General features: G+C 39.3%; 1 protein-coding gene across 3 annotated transcripts in view; it reads left to right on the top strand.

Annotated features, from left to right (window-relative positions):
- The window catches only part of LOC104605844 (histone-lysine N-methyltransferase ASHH2), a 60,557-nt gene extending 37,402 nt beyond the window's left edge, over positions 1-23,155 (top strand). For 2 of the 3 annotated variants that reach the window (XM_088895607.1, XM_019199186.2), the window contains 2 exons: positions 5,840-5,885; positions 14,139-15,479. In XM_088895607.1, coding sequence (XP_088751733.1) covers positions 5,840-5,885; positions 14,139-15,344 — 1,252 coding nt within the window. In that variant the 3' untranslated portion in view covers positions 15,345-15,479. Of the gene's footprint in view, positions 1-5,839; positions 5,886-14,138; positions 15,480-15,505; positions 15,632-22,570 lie in introns of those variants that run through there. The other variant, XR_016080777.1, reaches the window with a different exon arrangement.

Below are 23,155 nucleotides of genomic sequence, written 5' to 3'. Positions count from 1 at the left end.
TTCTTATATGCTAGGTGATTTGCATCTATCACAAACTGTTTTCTTGTTGCTAGTTTTTGATTGGTGATGTTTGTTGAAGTCCATCTTAGTTGATATCCTGCCAATGACCCAGTAGCTGAGAATCTGAGATGGTCACTCGGCATCACTCCGATTACGGAGGTGCAGGATCAAACCCGCAAAGCTGCAGGCTCTCTGTGGCATGGTCGTTGGACCTCATGGGTACCCTGCTCTGTCTCCATCCGACCACCCCTTGATCGGTTGATCCCCCTGTAATGTAATTCATAATACCAAAAAAAAAAAAAAATCTTAGTTCATACCCCTAAGATATACAATATTGGTGGTATTGACTAACTAATAAGCATGCACTGCTTTCCTTAATCTCAGTATTGCATTGACTCTTCTTAATGGATGACATTGTCTGTGTTGGATATGCATCAGATTCTGACACCCCACAGATTCATGAGGGACTCTTCTACATAACATTTCCTTTTTGTCTATGAGTTTATTTAACATAAATGAACAACTAATGTACAAGTTGAGTGTTATTTTGTGTATCAAATATTACTTAGCAACAAAGACAACATTTTAGACCACTTCTTAGGTATTTAATATTATAACTCAAAAAATATCAGTCGTTTTTTTGATAAGTGATAAGTTGAATTTTATTAAAAATAATTAAAAACTATCAGTGGATACAGCCTGGAGATTGCAAGAGGCGCGAGCTGCAGCTTCCGAGAAAACAAAATTACAATTGAGCCCAAAATAAGTTGTCCCTGAATGCCCCTTGCTTAGCTAGAGAATCTGCCAGCCCATTAGCTGATCTCCTTTCCAACTGAACTCTCACTGTTGTGTTGGAGGTTAACCAATTGAATCTTCTCATTGCCGCCCTAAAGGACCAAACTACAGATTCCGGCTCCTTCAGCCACCTAGTGACCAGTTTAGAGTCGCCCTCTATCAGCAGGTTCCCAAAGTTCACTTCTCTAGCCAGCTGTGCTCCCTTTAAAACTGCTTAACCTTTGCATTAACTGCATCCCTCACTCCAATTGGGCCAGAAAATAGTGCAACAATCTGACCCTCTGCATTCCTAAAAACTCCTCCCACTTGGGAAGGTCCTGGATTACCGAAGCAAGTGCCATCAAAGTTCAGCTTGATGAAGCCTTCTTCAGGGGGCTTCCAAACTGCTATAGGCTTGTTCTTAGCCAAGGGAAAGTTAGCTATCAGTCCCCAGTTTCTCCAAAGGTCATCAAAGGAGAATTGTGAAAGCAAATTCGAAGCTTTAGCGCAGTTGATGGCTCTGTTCAAAATGCAGTCCCAAACATTATCCACATCCCTCTCTTTGTCATTAAAATTCCTATCATTTCTTTCCTCCCAAACTGTCCAAACCAGAGGAGCCCTAACACATCTCCACAACAGTCTCCCCCTTCTCTGAAGCCACCTGAAGGTAGACGGGTTGATTAGCCCACCAATCTTTTGAGGCTCTGTCCACGTGCAACCCAAATGACCAAGGATCTTTTCCCACAACCCTACAACAAAAGGGCAAGAGATTTGTAGATGGTAACAACTTTCTCCATTAACTTTGCAAAGGAAACACCAATTTGGTGAAAATGCTACGGTTAGGTCTTTTCTTTTGCAGGTTATCCATAGTGTTTAACTTCTCAAGAGAAGCTTCTCAGCATAGGGCTCCCACTTTAGGGGGAATAGGTTTGGACCAGATTTCCTTGCAAAAAAAGGGCTGAGGGTTAGGGCAGAGCAAAGAAGTATAAGAGGGTTAGGGGTCCAAATACAAGTGTCAGGTTTAGAAAGATCCAAACAAACAGGTTCAAGGGTTTTGAGAAGCAAAGCAACCTGGTCATTCTCTGAATCCCTCGGGTCTTTTCTAAAGCCCAGGTTCCAACTTATACCAGAAGAATGGGAGAATGAGACAAACCTCTGAAGGGGTTCAACTTTAAAAAGGGATAATGAATACAGGGAGGGAAAAAGGTGATTGAGAGTGTAATTACCGATCCATAGGTCATCCCAGAACAAAGCCCCATCTCCTGTACACAGATCATCATTTCTAGCATCTATGGTCCTATCAAATCCAGTTTGAAGGAAGCCTTGGGGAGAACTAGACAATGTGAGGAGTAAATGAGAAGGATCTTGGACAAGTGGAGGAGATTTTAATGCAACTCTCGAATTGGAAGACAAAAAGAGGTGTAGCAGAGGTAACAGAGTTATGTGTCTGTTTCTAGATTTCATTCAAAAGCAGGCATTTCATGATCTTGCTTTGTCTGGTGCTACCTATACTTGGACCAGCAATCTAGATTTCCTTCATTGGTAAGACTAGACAGGTTTATAATATCTACCGTATGGGAAGAGTTGTTCCCTAATTCTTCTCAAGAAGCTCTCGTGAAGCCTTTGTCAGATCATGTTCCCTTCTGGACACAAATGGCATTAGAAAGAAGTCAAATCCATTCAGGCTGGAACACTGTCTGCTGGGTTTACAGAGGTTTGATCCAAACATCTCAAAGTGGTACACAGAAATCTCCTATGAAGGCTCAGCTAGCCTTGTAATAAGCAAAAAGTTATAATGGCTCAAAAGTAGGAAAAAAAAACTGGCAATGACAGAAGTCAAAAAAGGTGACAAGAAGAGGGACCTGAATGCCTAAAAATTATTACCAAGATTGTTTTGGAAGAAGAATCAAGGTCTCTAGAGGAGGATCAAAAGAGGAAGAGATCCTTGACCAACAAGGAATTCAACTCTTTGGCTTATCTAAATGGGGTGAGGTGGAGGCAAAGGTCAAGAATTCAGTGGTTAAAAGTTGGTGACAATAATACCGTGTTTTCCACAAATCAGCCAATGCAAGAAGAAGAAGCAACTCCATTAAGAAGCTGGAAAGCCAAGGGCAGATAATTGAGGAGGAAGGGGAAATTGAGATATAAATGGATTACATTTTGAGACATAAATGGAGTGCCAACTGGGAGATTTAGAAAAACCCTTATTGGGGAGGATGTCAAAAAAGTGGTTGAAGAAGTGGTGGGAAGCTCCAGGTTCTGACAGTTTTCCATCCTGTTTTGCAAGAAATACTAGGAGATCATAAAATATGACATCCTTAAAGTTTTGGAGGAGTTTCATTATTTAGCAACATTGGAAAGAAGCCTAAGTACAACCTTCATCTTCCAATTCCCAAGAAAAGGGGGCTGCTGAAATGAAGGATTTCAGCCAGTAAGTTTGAGCAGAAGTGTGTATAAGATTTAGTGGAAGTCTTGGCTACAAGGTTAATAAAGATAATGAATTGCGTTATTTCTATTTATCAGGGGGCTTTTGTCCACAACAAGCACATTCATGATGGTGTCCTCATAGCCAATGAACTCATGGACTCAAGAAAAAAGGAGTGGAAAAAGTGGCTAGTTTTGTAAAATTGATTTAGAAAAGGCCTACAACCATGTTAACTGGGCTTGTCTAGACTACTTGATGGAATTAATGCATTTTGGAATAAAGAAGTGGATGGGTTAAAGAGATGCTAATTCTATATCTAAACAGGGGGTGGGGAGAGATTCCCTGTTTTGGGCACAATTGTAAGGGAGTTGGGTACGGTTAGGGAGAGAAGAGGTTTTGTCTCTCACAGTCTTTGTTCTGTACCTCTATGTACTGTACCTATGTAATAATGCATTTCGGGATGTGTCACTACTTGGTGCAGCCAAAGGCAATTTTAAGAGTTCAAGAGGGCTGCGACAAGGAGATCCTCTGTCTCCCTTGCTTTCCTCGTTGTCATGGAGAGCCTAAGAAAAGTGGCTGCTAGAGCATTAGTGTTGGCCCTGTTGGGATTGTTAGAAGGCTATAAGGTTAGTAATAATGGTACACATAATAGAGCTGTTGCAATTTGCAGATGACAGTCTTTTTTTTCTGATTTCTTCACAGAGCAGGTTCCCAACCAATGATACTTACTATGCTGGTTTGAAGTGGTTAACCTGCCCAAAAGTAAGATGTTGGCAGTCAGGGAAGTGCCTAATGTACAAGATTTGACTGATGTGTTGGGCTGTAAAATAGGAACCCTTCCTTCAAAATATTTGGTCTGCCTCTATGGGCAAAATGCACCTCAAAAAGCATTTTGAGTCCAATATTAGAAAAAGTACACTGAAAATTGGCTTCTTGGAAGGCTAGATATCTGTCCAAAGGTGGGAAAGTCACTCTTATCATAAGTGTGCTGGATAGCCTTCCAGCTTATTATATGTTTATTTCCAATTCCCTCTGAGGTAACAAGAAAAATTGGAAAAAAGAATGAGGGACTTCCTACGGGTTGGTGGAAGGATTCCTCAAAATACCATCTGGTAAGCTAGGATAATATTTGTAAATCTCTTTCTCATGGTGGGCTGGGAATTAGGAAGGTGAAATTGTTCAATCTAGCACTATTGGGAAGGTGGGTTTGGAGGTTCTCTGCTGAGCAAATGGGTTATGGAGGAAAATAATAGCAGATAAATATGGGTTTAGTGCCAATGGTTGGCATGCTGCTGACTTCCATCTTTCTTATGGATGTGGTGTTTGGAAAGGCCTTTGCAAATTTTATCCCCACTTAATGAAAGGGATAAAATATAAGATTGGCAATGGAAGCAGGCTGAGGTTTAGGCTGGATCCTTGGTGTGGTGACAATACCCTAAAAGAGAGTTTTCCCTCTCTGTTCAATGTGACTGAAATAAACAGGCTTTGGTAGCCGATAAGTTTGAGGTGGAAGGTGGCAGAGTTACTTGGTCCCCTGTTTTCAGGAGAAACTTTAATGATTGGGAGTTGGAGCAGGTGACAGAACTCCTCACTAGAATCCAGAACCAGCACTTAGAGTTGCAACCTGAGGACTCAAGAAGCTGGAAATGGACACAATCAGGCGTATTTTCAGTCAAGACTTTTTACAGAGGCCTACTTGATGAACTCAATAGCAATTTTCTTGCAAGGCCAGTTGGGAAGTTGCTGCACCCCTGAACATCAAATTTGTTTCTTGGGTGGCAGTTAAGGAGAAATGTCTTACAAAACAAATGATTATGAGGAAGGGCTTTACCACACCAGGTCTGTTACACCCTCTATGTAGTTTGGAAGTGGAATCTTCTAACCATTTACTCGTTCATTGCAGCTTTTCTGCAAGGGTCTGACATCAATTGCAGATCTATTTCAAGGATGGAAGATCCCTAGCATGACCATAAAAAGGAAGATTTTTATGGTCTGCCACTCTGCCATCCCAAATGCAGTTTTGTGGGCCATATGGGTGGAGGGAAACAATAGGGTTGTTGAGTAGAAAGCAAAATCTGAGGCAGGGGTAATCAACTTTGTAGTAGAGGAACTAAGGGGTTGGATGTCTATATCTTATGAATTTAAAGATGTTTTTTCTGCATCTTTTTTGAGGGTGGACTTTGGGTTTTTGTTTTTTTTTTTTTTGGGGGGGGTGGGGGCTCCTAGTTCTGAGTATACTTGTACTACAAGCTTCTTTTGATATTAATACATTATACTTTACCTTCTCAAAAAAAAAAAAAGAAAAATCAGGGTCAGAACTGAATATTTTCTATTTCAGCTAATTGAGGTTTTCCATTTTTGTGTTTGTAGAACTGTGGACGCTTTTACTTGTTAAAAAAAATTCTGGGTTCTTTGATGGGCAACTGATGATACTGTTGTATATCTATATCACTTCCTTGTTTGCCTAATTTACCTTCTGATGTCGACTTCTAGGCATTGACTTGATGTGTTCCAAAATAGCATTGCAATTAACAGCTTCATTCCCTTATGGTTCTTCTATGGTTAATTCCTTTTCTTATGGGAGAGATAATTTTTGAAATTTTTTTCACATTGTTCACATTTGTGGTATTTTTTATGCAGCTTTAAGGATTCCATACTTATTCTAACAAGACACAATGATGTTCAGGTACTTTCTTATGTTCTTTGCCTTGTATACCTCTACAGAGAAATTATGTGCATTCTTGCCTTCCTGGATTCTTTATTTCATAATCTCTTTTATGATGCAGTCCTATTGATGTGCTTTCCTCTCTGTCATTAGTAATGTTGCGTGGACATCATACCATTGTTGATTTAAACATGTATGCTTTAGTTTGTGAAAACACTTGAACGACGTTTTCAAGTGTGCTACGACTTCTTGGATTGAAAACCATGCCCATCTCTTGATTTTTTTTTGAATAACTTCAAATTTTATTTATTATAAACAGAATATGTACATATAAGTCAAGCATTCCAGGTTAGTATCTACTACCTCACCTAATATACATACTTTAAATTACAAATGAGACCAGTACAAGTGATCCCTATGAACCCTTTGCTTAGCTAGTGTATCAGCCATCCCATTTGCTGACCTTGGCACCCATTATACTTTTAGGTGCATGCTCCTAATCAGCCATTTGAGCCTCTTTAGTTCACCTTTATATGCCTATACTGCTTTCTTGCTATTCCTTAACCAACCAGCAACCACCTTGGAGTCACCTTCAATGGTTAATTTATCCAAATTAATGTCTCTTGCTTGTTCTACTCCTTGAAGCACAACATTGATCTCCTGTAACTCTTAACAGTCTAAACATGCCATATTGCACCCAAACATTCACAATTGATATTTCGTTCTTATATTAGATGATTGATTTATTTCCATTCTTAAAATAGAAAGTTTGGTTATGAACGCCAACTAGTTGTTGGATGTAACAAGTCACCTTAACAAAAACATGGTTTGACACTTCATCTAGGCATATGTACATGGAACTAGTTGTCCAGTTTTTTAGTAGGGAATCTAGGGTTGACACAAATGAGGTTTAGTATGGGTTGGAATAACCCCAACGGCCCAACCCTATGGAAAAATTTCCGTCCTAACTCCACCTCATTCTCCACTGCCCAACAAAAAACCTGGCAGTTCCTATACCCCCAACTCGCTACTTGCAAAACCATTACTACACTGTGTTGCCTTGTTGTAAGGTAAGATGTCCAAATGTTTGCATGGATTAGTAGAGTTAAATGTTCAAATCACTTCGAAAAAACTTAAATGAACAAGCAAGAAACACTTCAAATAATTAGGATAGAACCCATCCCAGCTCTTCACAACCTTCTATTCTAGCATGCACAAGTCAGGCTCAGAATGCTGTGGCCACGAGCACAGGTCCATCTAGTCCCAGCCCAACTGGCCAAAGACCACCCATTCAGTATGTCTATTACAGGAAGCCATGTCAGCCATTTGGTTAGTGAGTGACCTCCAAGTGCTGGTTGAATAGCCATTCCCATCCATTCTTATTTCCTATTTGGGAACACTTAAAATAAGTACTTATTTTAAGTGCTGGTACCACACAATAAGTGGAAAATAAGTACTTATTCGTGTTTTCCAGATAAACCTAGAGTTGGGTGGGTTTTTAAGTGCTTATTCAATAAGTACTTATGTCTTTTTTATGGGACAAGACTGCCCCCAGTGTTTTGTTTATTTCCAGGGACTGCCCCCATCTTCGAAAAGCCGAAGAATCCTATTGTTTTCTCTCAATCGAATCTTAACTTGCATCAGCAGTGCCGGCAACTATTGTTTTCTCTCCATTGTGTCAATATAATATTCATTTCTCTCCCTCTCCATTGTGGTTATATAGTATTCATAAGTATCAAATATATGCCTATCTTAAGTTAGAGCTATAATTGTCATTTCCACAAATACAAGTACTTATAGGATAAGCAGGACACCAAACACTGCAACATAAATAAGTACCTAAAATAAGTACAAGTGGTTTGAGAAAAGATCTTCCAAATTCCTATAAAAAAAGATCTCCCAAGCGCTAATAAGTACTTTAAAACAAACACTTATTTCCCAAGAATAATCTTAGTGGTTGTAACATAAACTTTTTCCAGAAGAAAGTGGTTTAGGATTATTGGTATCCAAAAGCATCAGAGGGTTGAAATTATCAAAAAAATAAAATAAAAAAGCATCAGAGAGTTGAATGGAAGAAACCAATCATCATCATCCAAGCCTTATCCCAACTGTATAGGGTTGGATGATTGTGTATCGTACACGATTGGAGGTCACTGGAGGCTTATGATACATCTCCATTTGTGTATTATAAAGGCAAATGACGGTGTGTATCATAAAAAGCAATTGAAGACAGTGTGTATCAAGCTTGAGAAAAAAGGCAAAGGACTGTATTATAAAAAGCAATTTTGTCAAGGAGCTTGACAAAGAAAGGGATGGTATGAGTTTCAAACTTTTGGTGAAGAGGGCTAGAGTTATCAAAGTGATGGGGTAGTCAATTGAGAGCTATAATAACTGTTATGTAGTTGATAGATACCTATGTTGCAGTTGCCTAGGACTATCTATGACCTTTGTTTAGTTATAATTTTTTTTTTTTTTGTTTAAGTTATCTGTTGTAACCAAGGTTCAAAATATCAATACACCCTATATGCAGTAGAGGTGTATCGGGCAGTATCAATAGCTTTTTTTATTTTTTTATTTTTTTTAGTTTTCTTGAATCTGGTTCAGAGGGGCCGGTTTAAGGTCCGTCCACCCTCTGAACCTGTCGAGACCCCGAAACACCCCTTGTAGGGGCGTATCGGGAAGCCCCCGATACGACCCGATACGTATCGATATTTTGAACTTTGGTTATAACTTAAAATAGTATCATATATGCCTTTATGTTGTTATGCGCACGCTAGTTGCTTTAAGCATTTGTAATGGTATGTTGTTGGATTATGGACTTATTGTGTATAAAATAGAAAGAAGGCAGAAGATACAATGATAATGGAGCTGGAAATGATAGAAGGTATAATGGAGATGCACAAGTAGGGCTGTCAACTGGGCTGGATTTGGTCCAATCCGGTCCAATCCAATATTGGTCCATTTACAAATGGACTGGACCAAATCCAGTCCAAATAAAATGCAAATGGACCGGATTGGGGGTCCAATCCAATCCAAATCGAATCAAACACCAAAATAACATGGGAAATCCAGAAAATATATAAATAACTACAACACTTGCTGCAATCCAATCCAATCCAATTAAAATGCAAATGGACCAGATTGGGTCCAACCCAATCCAAATTGAATCAAACACCAAAATAACATGAGAAATCCAAAAAATATATATAAAAAAACTATAACAGCTTCTACAATCCAATCCAATCCAATCCAATTAAAATGCAAATGCACTGGATTGGGTCCAATCCCAATCCAGTCCAATTAAAATGCAAACGGACCGGATTGGGTCCAATCAAATCCAAAGTGAATGAATAAAAGTACTTCGATAAAAGTGCTTTCGTAAAAGTATTTTTGTAAAAATGCTTTTGTAAGTACTTTTGTAAAAGTGCTTCCATAAAAGTGTGTTATCTTTTGTGGTGTTGGGAGCTTAAGGGACAGTCCAAGATCACAAAGAGTGTTTGGTCTTCCATCCCAGCTGCGGTGTTAAGTACTATTTGGGCTGAAAGGAATAACAGAATATTCCAAAACAAATTAGTGAAGTGGATCAACTTATTTCCTATACATTTGGAACGATAATATCCTGGAATGCTGCTGTAAAAGGACTTCAACCAAGGACTTTAGGAGCCCAGCTGCTGTTTGGGGAGAACTAACTTTCTTTGTACTCTTGGTTTTGGGCCTTAGTGGAAAGGCCCATTGTAATTTGTATGCTGTTTCTTCATCAATAAAAGTTATTTACCTTTTTTTTTAAAAAAAGTGCTTTCATAAAAGTGCTTTTGTAAAAGTACTTTTACAGAAGTGCTTTCATAAAAGTGCTTTTGTAAAAGTACTTTTACAGAAGTGATTTTATAAAAGTACTTTCACAAAAGTGCTTTTATAAAAGTTTTTTCATAAAGTGCTTTTATAAAAGTTCTTTCATAAAAGTACTTTTGTAAAAGTGTTTTGTAAAAGTACTTTTATAAACATACTTTTATAAAATTGCTTTTATAACAAGTGCTTTCATAAAAGTACTCTACTTTCATAAAGTACTTTTTATAAAATTACTTTAAAAGTGCTTTTGTAAAAGTATTTTCATAAAAATACTTTCATAAAAGTGTTTTTATAAAAGTAATTTCATAAAAGCACTTTCATATGGGTACTTTTGTGAAAGTACTTTTATAAAAATCCTTTGATAAAAGCACTTCCGTAAAAATGCTTTTATAGAAATAATTTTGTAAAAGTTCTTTCATAAAAATTCTTCTGTAAAAGTGATTTTATAATAATACTTTCATAAAAGTTCTTTTATAAAAGTGATTTCCTAAAAATACTTTGGAGTATTTTTATAAAATTAGTTTTATATTAAACTTGAGCAAACCGCTTTTATTGTGATTCACATATTTAATGACTTTGGACTACCGGACCAATCAGTTTTGTCCAATTCAGTCCACTATGCGTACAAACCATTTATATTTGGACTGGTCCGAGTCCATATAATCTTTTGGACCGTCCAAAATACATTTGGACTGGATGGGGTCCAAACTGAATCCGGCCCATTGACACCTCTATGCACAAGGGTTGCATATAGCTGATACGGTAGGAGAAAAATGCAAGAATAGTAATCATAAAAAAAATGCAAGAATAGTCAATGGCAAAGCACAAAGTGAAGAGGCTTTAATAGAAAACATAACAATCAAGGTAATAGATCGAGTCTGGATTTTGAAGCTGTTTGCATATTTCCCTGTGGAAGACTATAGGGGATGACAAAGCACTGTTTCCTCTACACCAGTTAAGACCACAATGGCTCCAAGTTGGACACCACATAGTTGTCAAGGTAACACCTAGGTAGGTGCCTGGGTGATTTATAGTCAAGACAGCACCCATGGAGGGTCACCATACCCAAGTGTCTAGCTTTTCTGCACAAGGCACTATATAATATTTTTTATAATTTTCATTTTTAAAGATTATAATAAAAAAGTAGACATTATTATACTAAATTATTCATTTTGTGGGTTTATATACAAGTATCTTTTTATTACTTTGTTACCCTTAAAGACTTCAAAACCTGAACCAATAAACAGGAAATACCTTAAAATTTTATCCAATCAAAGGCGGAATTGCTGGCTGTTTTACAAGGCCTTCGATTGAACAGAAACCTGAACATTGGAGATGTGGTGGTAAGAGATTCAAGGGTTGCAGTGCGTTGGGTTTGAAGCAACAGCTTGGACTCTTGGCAATATAGGAATCTAATCAAAGAAATAAGAACCTTGGCTAGGGAAATGAGAGCTACTTTTAAGTGGGCACACAGGTCAGCCAATGATTAGTTGGTTCACTTGAAAGAGGAGTGACAAGCAATGATCTTTTTGGGAAACAACAGCCTAAGATTTGTGAACTGTACTCTGTAATTGATGATAAACAGATAGCATAGGAAGCTGGGCTATCCTAATTCAGGGAATGCCTGGCACATATCTAGTTGCACTCCATTCTTTTATACCATCCATGGAGTCTGATAGTTCTCGATAAAAAAATGGAGTTCTTTTAGGTCTTTGCATAACCAGTGGTGTGTTCCTTTTCTACTGCTGATGGAGGTGTGATTTGCAAATAGTTCCTTATTTCTTCTCTTTGCCTTTTTTTTATGGTTGTGACAGAAGAACCATGGAATGACCTATGGGATAATAGCATATAAGGGCAACTTTTGGGTCCTAATATCAGTAAAAGTAATATTTTAAAAAAAATATAAAAAATAGGGTAACTTTTGAAAAATAATATCAATAAAGGGCAGAATCACTATTCATCTTCCTCTTAAAGTCTATTCACCAGCGCCCGCCGCCTGTCGCCTGCCGCCGTCCGCCGCCACCTCCGGCAACGCCTCCGCCTGTCTCTGCCCACCTCCGCCTCCGCTTCTGGCAATGTTGCCAGAGGTGGGCGGAGGCAGAGGCGGCGGCGGCGCTGGTGGTTATTTCTCTGCCCAACGCTGCCACCTCCGCCCACCAGCGCTGCCACCTCCGCCCACCAGCGCTGCCACCGCCTCTGTCTCCACCCACCTCTGGCAACATTGCTGGAGGCGGAGGCGGAGGTGGCAGTGTTGGCCAGAGAAATAACCACCAGCGCCGCCACCGCCGCCTCTGCCTCCGCCCAACTCCGGCAACGTTGTCGGAGGTGGAGGTGGGTGGAGGCGTAGCCAGAGGCGGCGGTGCTCGTGAATAGACTGCAAGAGGAAGAAGATGAACAGTGATTCTGCCCTTTATTGATATTATTTTTCAAAAGTTACCCTATTTTTGAAATTTTTTTAAAATATTACTTTTACTGATATTAGGGCCCAAAGGTTGCCCTTATATGCTATGAATACCACCTTTATTGCATGAACTTCTACTCCTTTCTGCAACTGTTTCATCTTCTAGTTGATGGAGGAAAACTCAAGAAGGAAGGATGCTTAGGGGAATAATAATTTTATGGATGATGAAGAAGTTACAGAATTAGCGGAATATTGTGGCAAGAAATCGAGGGGTGAATAAATGACTTAAAGAGACAAGATGGGAAACATGGGGCAGAATTTCAAGTTTAGGACTAAACCAACCCATGTCTGAAAATCTGGAAGATGATGAGATAATTGAGGGGGAAAGGAGAGATTGTAGCAGTAAAATTGGAAAATCAAAAGAAACAATGGATGATTCAACTGGAGAGGGGGCGGGCATTAGAGGAGAATGAAGATCTGGAGGTGTGTCTATATAATTAGGAAAATTAATAAGTGGGTGGAGCTTGGTAAGGTGATTGACTGAGAGATTGAGATAGGAAGGGTGTTGGTGTGTTTTTCATGGGGGAGAGGAGGCGGCTGGAAGAATATTTGAGAAGCTTGGTAAAAGACAAAGGAGGAAAGAAGAGGAGGATAAATAGAAAAGAATAGAGGTTGCTGAATCTTGTGCGGGTAGGTTGTAATACTATTGGAGGGGGAGGGGGGGGGGGGAAGCAAGAGTGAAAGAGGTGTGAGGGAGAATAGAAAAAAGAAGTGTTATGCTGAGAGTAGAGGATATTTGGAAGAAATTGGTTGGCTGTGGGATATTGACAGGTCATTTTTGGTTTGATGATGTCATGGTTCAAAGTAACCAAATGTTTGATACTCAACTTTTGTGTATCACACGATTCAAAGGGGCAATACTTGTAGTTTTAAAAAGTTTCAGGTTTCAAAATTTTAACCAGGACATCTCTAGGAAGGCTATTAAAGTTTGAAAATGACCTTTGTCCTAAATTGTGGTATTTGGTGTTTTGGTGGATTCAGAAACTGATAGGTGCCATACGATATACACGGATACGTTGCACAACATATAAAAAACTGATACCTTTGTCCTTAAGTGATTGCTTATTACTTTCTTTCTATTTTCTTTCTTAATAAACTTTCTTTTATTATAAAAAAAACATGGCTACTGGTAATCCGTATCAATCAGTCAGTAAAATTGGTGCAACTTAGCCTTTAATCCATCCCGATCAGTCAACATGGACTTGTGTTTTCTTCATTTGAAAATATGCATTCTAGTCCAGATCATTTATCATGTCCTTTATAAAGAAAAACATACTTTCTAGGCAATTAGTGTAGGAAAAATGTAATATGAAAGTAAAAGCAATTGATATCAGAGAATAATGCAATGTGAACAGAGCTATGTTAATCTCATCTAACATTTGGATGGATAATCAATCTCATCTCAAATTTGGTAAAAAGAACTCTTTATGTCATGATATTAAATTACTTTTGATATTAGAACCAGATAGTCTATAAGTTCATAACCTTTTTCCACGTGGTGTTTTTTTTTTCTAGGATATTGTAGCTATGTAAATTCTGCATTTTAATATAATATAGGTATCTATTATTCTTATAGCAATAAATTAGAGAATGCTCCTAACTGAAAAAATATTAAAATATTTACTTACAGGCAGGAATATTTCAAAGTTCAACATATTTATAACTGCAGTTCTTACTAGTCTTTGGCTTGATTGCATTCCAAATTGGTCATAACCATTTATATCAGTAGCTTCAATCCTGGTTTTCTTGCTTATTATGCACTACTTGCCTATTTATTTAGATTTATGTTCATGATGACATCATTGATCATTCCTTTATATGCAAAGTATTGTACAGTGATCAGAAGTAAAAGTTGTTAATATTTTATGAATTTTATGTTTTTTGTTGTTTAAGTTTTGTTTGGAAATGAACATGAATCTGCATGCCTTGTGGTTGAGATGGGTTTTAATCATTCTGGGTCCATATAGGTACACCATATTGCACGGAACTTCCGAGACAGATGGATTCCTCGTTCCATTAGGAAAGTAAGCTACTCAGACAGGGATGACATCAAATTGGAATTGCAAGGTGGTCCAAACTCCAGTTGGCTTTCTTTATCACATAAACGCTGGAATGATCAAGGTTTAAGACCCACAGAAGCAATCAATTGTGTCACTCAAGCAATGCATGCAGCAAATCCACTTGGCACTGATGGCCAAGAGGGCAGTTCCATTCCTTATATCAGCAGTTGTCCACCAAATGTGACAAGGATGCGGAAGTTTAAAAGTCGCTGGGATCAACCTGTGGAGAAAAACCTGGATCTGCAACTACCTCATATGATCAAAAAACAAAAAGTAGAACCAATTTCAAAACAGAAACTTGAACCTAGTGCACAGCAGCTTGAGAGCTGTGAAGTTGTGAAGGACCAAATAATGGAAGTTGAGAATGACAAAAATGTCAAAGGTTGCATTCTATCTCAGCAAGATGAAGCAGCTACCAGGGTTGATGCTAGCTACATCCAAGATGCACCTCCTGGGTTTTCGTCTCTGAAGAGTTCCCCAGTTCCATCCAATCCTTCTGCAGTTACTACTGCTGAATTTTCATCAAAAGAGGCTGGTCATGTAGGTTGTGGTTGTGAAGTAATTATGGGGACTGCCCAGGCAAGGTACCTTTCTCATTTGTCTGTGTCATACGGAATTCCATTATCCTTTGTGCAGCAGCTGGGGACACTACAGGCAGAATCTGTGGACTGTTGGACAATAGCACCGGGCATTCCTTTTCATCCTTTCCCACCATTACCTCCTTTTCCTCGTGATAGAAGCAACTCTTCATCCCCAGCATCTACTGCTAATCCAGTGACAACTAATGCATGTGGAGGTCTGAGCACTTCATGGGAAAGGCGAGTAGATGTGACAGTTACTGGGACAAGCAATCAGGAAATGGTTGAGCGAGTGAGATGTTCATCAAATGGCTTGGGAAGGAGGTACTTCAGACAGAAAAAGTTGAATAATTATTATCGCTACCCATGGCTCCGCACAAGGAATGGCTGGGGATTCAAAGGAAACAATTCAAGAAATGGAGTATACAATGTAGGTGTAGGACATGTAGTAGTAAATGAGTCCAGGACTGTGTGTTTAGATGGTGTAAGTAGTGGAGGTGAGAATTTGGGTTCTAGTTTGTATCAAACTCCATGACACTCATACCAAGGTTGATTGAAACAGATGCAGTGAGGAGCTGCTGGCTTTTTCCCCAACTCCTCTCTATGTATTTCCAATTCTTTTGTTATACAGGTTTTATGATTAATGAAAATTTATTATTTGATTATAGTCCTTACCATCCAAGTTCCTTCCAACAGCTGATGCCAAATGCAACCCTGAGTTGATGCCATCCTCCCATGGTTTTTGATCCAACCACCAACTACATCAAAGAGGCGGGTATTCTTGTTTATGTATGGTTCATAAAGAAAATTAGGACACCTCAGGTATTTGAAGTAAAATATTAGATTTCTTTTTTAATGTCTTGTTTTGGATTATATGCATGTTTTTTCTGCTTTTACATAATGCCACTGAAAAGGCATAATTGTCTTTATTTTTAATTGTTTATTTCCTGACTTATTACAGCAGTTAAACTAGCTGATTTTTCTTGTAGTTGCTGCAAGTGACTTGTATGAATTAAGGATTTTTTTTTTTTTTTTAATTTAAATCATCTTGCCTGATGGGGATGTTTTCATGAGACTGCTATTTTAGGGACAAACTGTGATTCAATTAGCACAGCTCTTTACCCCTTGCTTTGCTAATCTATCTGCTATGGATTTAGGCATTTAGCACAGCTCTTTACCCACTGAATCTTTACTTCCCAGTTTCTTGTCCATTTAAACTTCCTTTTTAGATTGCTGTATATCCACATCCGCAGATAATCATACTGCAGCCAACTAACCACCAGTTTAGAGTCCCCTTCTATAATTAATCTTCTAATGTTCAACAATCTTGTTCTCTTATTCTTTTCATCAATGCCAATACTTCTGCCCTAAAAGAGTCTCCTTCCCATACTACTTCCATCAAAGTTAAGCTTAAGGAAGCCTCTGTCTAGTGGAGATGAAAATAAATTAGTTATTCATTGAGACATGAGAGAACATTTACATGGATTTTAATCAATGTGCCACTCTGATCTTATTGTCAATAATACCATCCTTAGTTCTTTCCTTCTCCTGGAATAGTCTTGAGTTCCTTTCTTCCCAAATTGTCCAAAATTTCCACTCTTGTGTATTTCTACATAAGTCTTCCCCTTCCATCTGGCCATTTAAAGAATGTTCAGACAAATAAGCTTTGAACATTAGCCTGAGGAGTCCACCTGCACCCAATCAAAGAGAGAAACCATTCCCAAATGCAAGTAGTAAAGGAACAGGAAATTAACAAGTGATAGCAATTCTGTGATAGCAATTCTCACCATTGGCCTTTACATAAAAAAACAACTATGTGGGGATAAACACAACTATGGTCTCTTTCTTTCAAGCAGTTAACATGTATTAATCTTTTTATGAACAACTTCCCAACATAAAGCACTAACCTTAGGTGGATTAGGTTTACACCAGACTTCCTTTACTGGAAAAGATTGCCAAGAGCTTAGTCACTTTGAGATAGAGCCTTGAAAATGGAGGCACAAGTAAAGGAACCAGAGGGGGAACAAGTCTAGACTTGGCCATCAGGTTTGGAAGAGTCAATGAAGACTTGTTCCAGTAATTGCAACTAGTACATTTGGAGTTTTTGAGTCCCTAATAGAGCTAGAAGGAACTAGGAATTTAGACACAGGCTCATTTTTCAAGCGACTCAGAAAAAGGATAAGGAAATTGATCCTTTAAAGGGGAAGAGCCCAACCAAGCATGTTCCTAGAATTTAAGTCTGCCTCCACAACAAAGATTGTACTTACCAAGAGGAGTAACAGAAGTAGAATACCAGTAATGGCCTTCTAAGGTGAATCTCGAGTTGCTCGATTTAGTGCTCCAATGCTCCATCCATTGGCTAAGAGCCCATGTATGCTTAGACCACTTTACCCATAAATTATCTCTTTCTTGAGGCAACCTCCAGAGCCACTTCCCAATAAAGCTTGGTTTCTTCTCTATAAGCAACCTAGACCTAATACACCTAGCTCTTTGCTTCTATTACCACTTCCCCACTAATTTTGTGATCTCTATTCCCTTTCCTTGGGCTTCCACAAAAAATCTCGCATTAACTTCACAAAGTGGCACCTTAATACGCCTCCCACGCCTTTGTTTAAGACTAAGATTTCAGACCAACAAAGCGGCACCTTAATAATTGAAAACTGTAAAAAGTTCTTTGCAGAATCACAATATCTAGATTTAGCTTAATGAATATCATCTCATATTATGCATCGGATTATATCATCTTTCTTTTTAAACATAATGAAAGTGAAAAAAAATAAAGAAAAATAAAATTGAACAGCCTAGTAAGATTGTCCAGTTTTACTTTGACCTTCCTGCAGTAGGGAAAAGAAGTTTGCACCTTCCATGTCATGTGGCAAGTGGGTAGGACTTAAAAAAAGAGTTAGGTCAGTGTTTTAAAAGATATCCCTAGGTTCATGGGCAAGGTGCATTTCAAGTCTTTTACCTCACCTCAACCTAGGTGCAGCTAGGGGTTAACCAAACTGTGACCAATATTTTGAAATTGAACCAAACCAATCGATTTCTTGAAAATCCAAACCAAAACCGAACCAAAGCAACCGGGTAACCACTTTTTGGTTTTTTGGTATTTTTATTATAATGTAAATTTCATATCTCTTATGTTATGGGCCCGAGAATAGGATCTCGTCACGGGTCGATCCACGGGGAGAACCTCTAGTTTCCCCTTGCCCCTCCCTTTGCATGCAGACCCTATCGTGGCGACCTAAGGGGTGATTTGTCCAAGAGATCACCCTAACTCTCCTTTACTCTTCTCTTTGACTGAAATTTTGGATGCCTTTATTCAATAATAGTGGCTCCTTAAATAGGAGATTACAAGAGTCCTGTTCTTAGGGAGACTCCTTGCTGAATAGGGAGACCTCCAACTCAATCTTGATAAGATAAGACTGATAAGATAAGTCTCTCTTAATCCTAATCTAATAAGATAAGTCTCTCTTAATCCTAATCTAATAAGATAAGATAATCTAATCTACTAACTTAATAAGATAAGATAAGAATAACAAGATAGTCTAATCTAATATGCTGAATGGATAAGACTGTTGTTGCCGAATTGGATTGGATGAGAACACTGGATCATTGCTGCTGCTGCTGCTCCCAATACGCGTCCACATCATTACTCCCCTCTTGGACTACGAGCTTGTCCTCAAGCTCGAATTCAGGATGGGTGTCTGGAAACACAGTCAAAGGAGTCCCGGATAGGTGGAATGACTTTGCCCTCTTGGATCGGATTCCAATGAAGAGGGCTCATCCTCGTCTTCCTCTTGTTTCACCAGGAGGTAGAAAAGTCTCTTGCACCTGTGCCCTACTGAGTAGAGTTCATCGCAATTAAAACATTGTCCCCTCGCCCTGCGTTCCGCCATCTTAGCCCTAGACAAGTGCTTAATAGGGGGTGCAACGACATTGCTCCCCACACTGGATGCTGATTTGGAATTGTTGCTCGTCTGTGGCTTCCGTTCTTGGTTGGCTGCTGAATATGGAGCCATTCCGAGTGGTTCTGGAGATGCCCATGCTGATGGAGGCCGCCCCATACTGAAGGTTCCGCGGCTGAGTTATAGTTTGCATTCGAAGGCGCGAGCTATATTCATGGTTGTGACCAGGTTGGGGGGATTCTGCATCTCCACGTCCACCCGCAGGGGTTCTGCTAACCCAGCGGTGAACATGTCTACCTGCTGGTTCGATCCCATTGAAAATGCCCTCGCTAGGAGGGTCTGGAACTGGCGCTGGTATTCTGCCACCGTGCCGGTTTGTTTAAGGTTAATCAGCTCGCCTAAGGGGCTGCTGAATATGGAGCCATTCGGAGTGGTTCCGGAGATGCCCATGCTGATGGAGGCCGCCCCATACTGAAGGTTCCGCGGCTGAGTTATAGTTTGCGTTCGAAGGCGCGAGCTATATTCATGGTTGTGACCAGGTTGGGGGGATTCTGCATCTCCACGTCCACCCGCAGGGGTTCTGCTAACCCAGCGGTGAACATGTCTACCTGCTGGTCCGATCCCACTGAAAATGCCCTCGCTAGGAGGGTCTGGAACTGGCACTGGTATTCTGCCACCGTGCCGGTTTGTTTAAGGTTAATCAGCTCGCCTAATCGATAGAACCAGAGTTGCGCTTCCTCTATTAGGTGAAAGGCGGCTAGGCTTACCTTATCCCGGTTGTCTATCTGTTGATTTCGAAAAAACTGCTTGCACCGGTACAGCCAGCCCAAGGGATCTCTGTTGCCGTTGTACGACGGGAATTCCAACCTGCTGTACTTGGGGATGACTGCGGCCCCCTGGTTGACGAATTGCTGTTCGCCGGAAGACTCCAAAAGATCTGGTCGGCGGCCGCTAGTGGCTGTCACCCCTTCTGTGTTCCTCTCTTTGCTAGAAAGGAATAACTCCATCAGACGCCGCAGCTCCCTGACTTCGTCCTTGATCTCACGTACTTCTGAGCTGGTCTCCATGAACTGGTGCTCGAGTTCGTGGACCCTGGACGGCAGTTGCTCCAGATCATCCATGACGCCTTGCTCTGATACCAAAATGTTATGGGCCCGAGAATAGGATCTCGTCACGGGTCGGTCCACGGGGAGAACCTCTAGTTTCCCCTTGCCCCCCCTCCCTTTGTGTGCAGACCCTATTGTGGCGACCTAAGGGGTGATTTGTCCAAGAGATCACCCTAACTTTCCTTTACTCTTCTCTTTGACTGAAATTTTGGATGCCTTTATTCAATAATAGTGGCTCCTTAAATAGGAGATTACAAGAGTCCTGTTCTTAGGGAGACTCCTTGCTGAATAGGGAGACTTCCAACTCTATCTTGATAAGATAAGACTGATAAGATAAGATAAGTCTCTCTTAATCCTAATCTAATAAGATAAGTCTCTCTTAATCCTAATCTAATAAGATAAGATAATCTAATCTACTAACTTAATAAGATAAGATAAGAATAACAAGACAGTCTAATCTAATCTGCTGAATGGATAAGACTGTTGTTGCCGAATTGGATAGGATGAGAACACCAGATCATTGCTGCTGCTGCTCCCAATACGCGTCCACATCATCTTACCTCCAATATAAGATATGAAAACACCATAAAATGATCGGTTTGATACAGTAAACTGTGAATCCCAAAAAACATATATAGAAGATAAAGAGTAGAGAGAAAGAGGATGGTATTTTGTACCTTTGAGATTGAATGAGAGAAGGACTAAACCAAGCTAGCCGGCCATGGACTATGGTGCCTGGTGCTGCACTGTTGTGGAGTGTGGAGATCACCACTGGCATCCGGCAAGGCAGCGGTGTGGTGCTGTACTACATGGTGGAGATTAGAGGAGCTAGAGAGCGAGGGGTCAGAGGAGAGGAGGAATGGAAATAGAGGTGTTTGGTTTCATTCTGAGTGGGAACTTCTCAGTTTCTCTTGGCACTTGTCGTGGGTCGTGGGTTTTGGCTGGGAAATAGGGAAGGGAAATAGGAGTGACAAATGGGATTTGGGATGGAGGATTGGGAATCTTGAGTAGACAAGTCAAGTACGAGCAGGATAGCTCATAGTCGGGTGCATAGCCTGGGTAGGTAAGTCATATATATATATATACACACACACTGGTCGGTCGGTTCGTTTAATTGCCAATTTTTCTTATAGGTTAACTGAAAACCATTTTTTAGAAAAAACCAACCGGAAGCCCCTTTCGAAAAGTGCATGCCTGGTGTGTCTTGTGTCTCAGCCCAGGTGTGTGCTTTTAAATGCCTTTCTTTTACTATATTTTTCAAATGGTCTATTAACTTTTAAAATAAAAAAGAAAACAAAAACTTCTTAAATATGTGAAGTCTTAGTTCATGCAAATAGGATCTCAAATAGCAAAATCTCCACTAAAGAAGCAGGAGCATACAACTAATATCCAATTTATAATACCAAAATAGAATGATCTATGACATACATATATGGGCCAGACTTTAGGTCAAGTGTGCTGTTCTGAACCCTCGTATGGACTTGTTTGGGCTTTTCCCTCAAATGGGTCTTTATGGAGGCAGAGGATTAGAAATGCAAAATGTTTAACATAACACTAGTTGCTTGAAGTATTGTAACAAGAAGGTAAATAAACAGACTGAAATTTTCATATGCTTGAATTGTTGAGAACTTGAAGAACTTCGCTATAATGCTTTTGTCTTCTTGTTTTCACTTCGAGTATGTTTTATATATTATGTTTGTTTTTAATTTGAGATAATTATTTTTAAAACATTGAATTTCTTTTAAAATCTATCTTGCATTTTTATGTATTACTGTTTATAAGTTCTTTATTTTTTCAAAAATTTGCCCCTTGCTTTGAAGAGGCACACACTTGGCCTTGCACCTTGGGTGCTAAAAGTCCTCGCACTTTTAAACTAGAGTGAGATATTATTATCTCATTCTCCAAAGCTCCCTCATATATGGTTCCATGTCATCTTCAAACAGTTTCAGGTCTTAGTAACGATGTCGCATAAAAATCATACTAAACATCAGCCTGCTGTGTCCATCACTGTTTCCATTGTTACTGGACGCCAGAGTTGCGAAGATGAGTTTTGAGTTTTGGAGGAGGGATATCAAATATCTAAAAAAAGTAAAACAGAACAAGCTTAAGGTTGTCCAGAAAACACATTCCACGTGACAATTGGACAGCATAGGTACTGCTTCATGGGAACGATAAAGATAGCATTTTTTTAGTTTTTGGGTTTTGGGAAATTAAGCTATTGTCTCATTGCACGGTGATACGAAAATTCATCAACTGTACTTGTAACTATTCTTTTTCATTAGTCAATAAAATTTCATCAACTGTACTTTGCAATGATTACTACAATGAATATGCTGGCCATAGTTCCTTCTGCTATATTGGCTTTTGTTCCCTTTTTCATTACTGGACTTTCTAGATATATTGATAAAAAAATCTAATAAAAATGAATATGTTTGGGAGGGAGAGGTTGGGATTTCTTTTTAGAAGTATCTCACTTGACATTCCAACATGTACTTCTCTAAACACACGTGCTACATAGAGCATACTGCATTAATATTGTAGCCTTGTAGCTTCTTCTGGAACCAAAAAGGAAACATATATACGAATGAAGGGGAAAAAAGTGAAGAATTTGAACTTTTTTCCCTTTGCGTTACATTCCAAAATTTGTATGGATTGAACAATCATTCATGTATTGACAGCTGAGAATCTACCTCGTCAGTTACTGGCACTTCTAGCATTAATGTCTAACGGTTTATTGGCTGGTTTTGCAGACAGAATTTGAGGCCTATCACATTCCATTCTCTTTTGCAGAAAGCTATGGCTTGTTAACATCTTTTGACGTTCAGAAGCTGCTTCGTCTTGAGTTCCACAACCTTATAAAGGGTTAATTGCATAACCCTTCAATTCTCGGAGAGCCAGATGTGGGAGTCCATGAAATGAAAATTCTCTAACTTCCTGCTATTACCTTACAACTGCCATTGAGTAGTTGAATGCAGCGCAAAACTAGCATTCCAGAACAAATCACTGGACTCTGGGAGGATGAAAACTGAAATCTTTGACACCACATTTGTCAGTGATCACCTTAGACGTGTTTTTGCAGTGGAGTTCTGGAGTTGCAAGTGTGGGGTGCGACAAAGTTTCTATTAGGGTTGATTGCAACTTGTTAGAGCCATTCTATCTAAATCCTTGTCTCCGGGTTCACAAATGTCCCTTTGGGGATTTAGACGTTGAGTTTTTCAGAGGAATTTCAATCTTTTGAAGTTCTACATAGAAAAAGAGCAATTAATCCCCTTGTGAAGTATTGTGACAGTGGAAAATACATAAATAAAAGATAATGATTTAGGAAATTCGTTCAA

Source organism: Nelumbo nucifera, chromosome 1 (assembly GCF_055504915.1).
Source record: "Nelumbo nucifera cultivar China Antique chromosome 1, China Antique-T2T, whole genome shotgun sequence".
NCBI lineage: Eukaryota > Viridiplantae > Streptophyta > Magnoliopsida > Proteales > Nelumbonaceae > Nelumbo > Nelumbo nucifera.
Note: the sequence above shows the minus strand (reverse complement) of the source record. Positions and strands in the feature narration are given on the sequence as shown.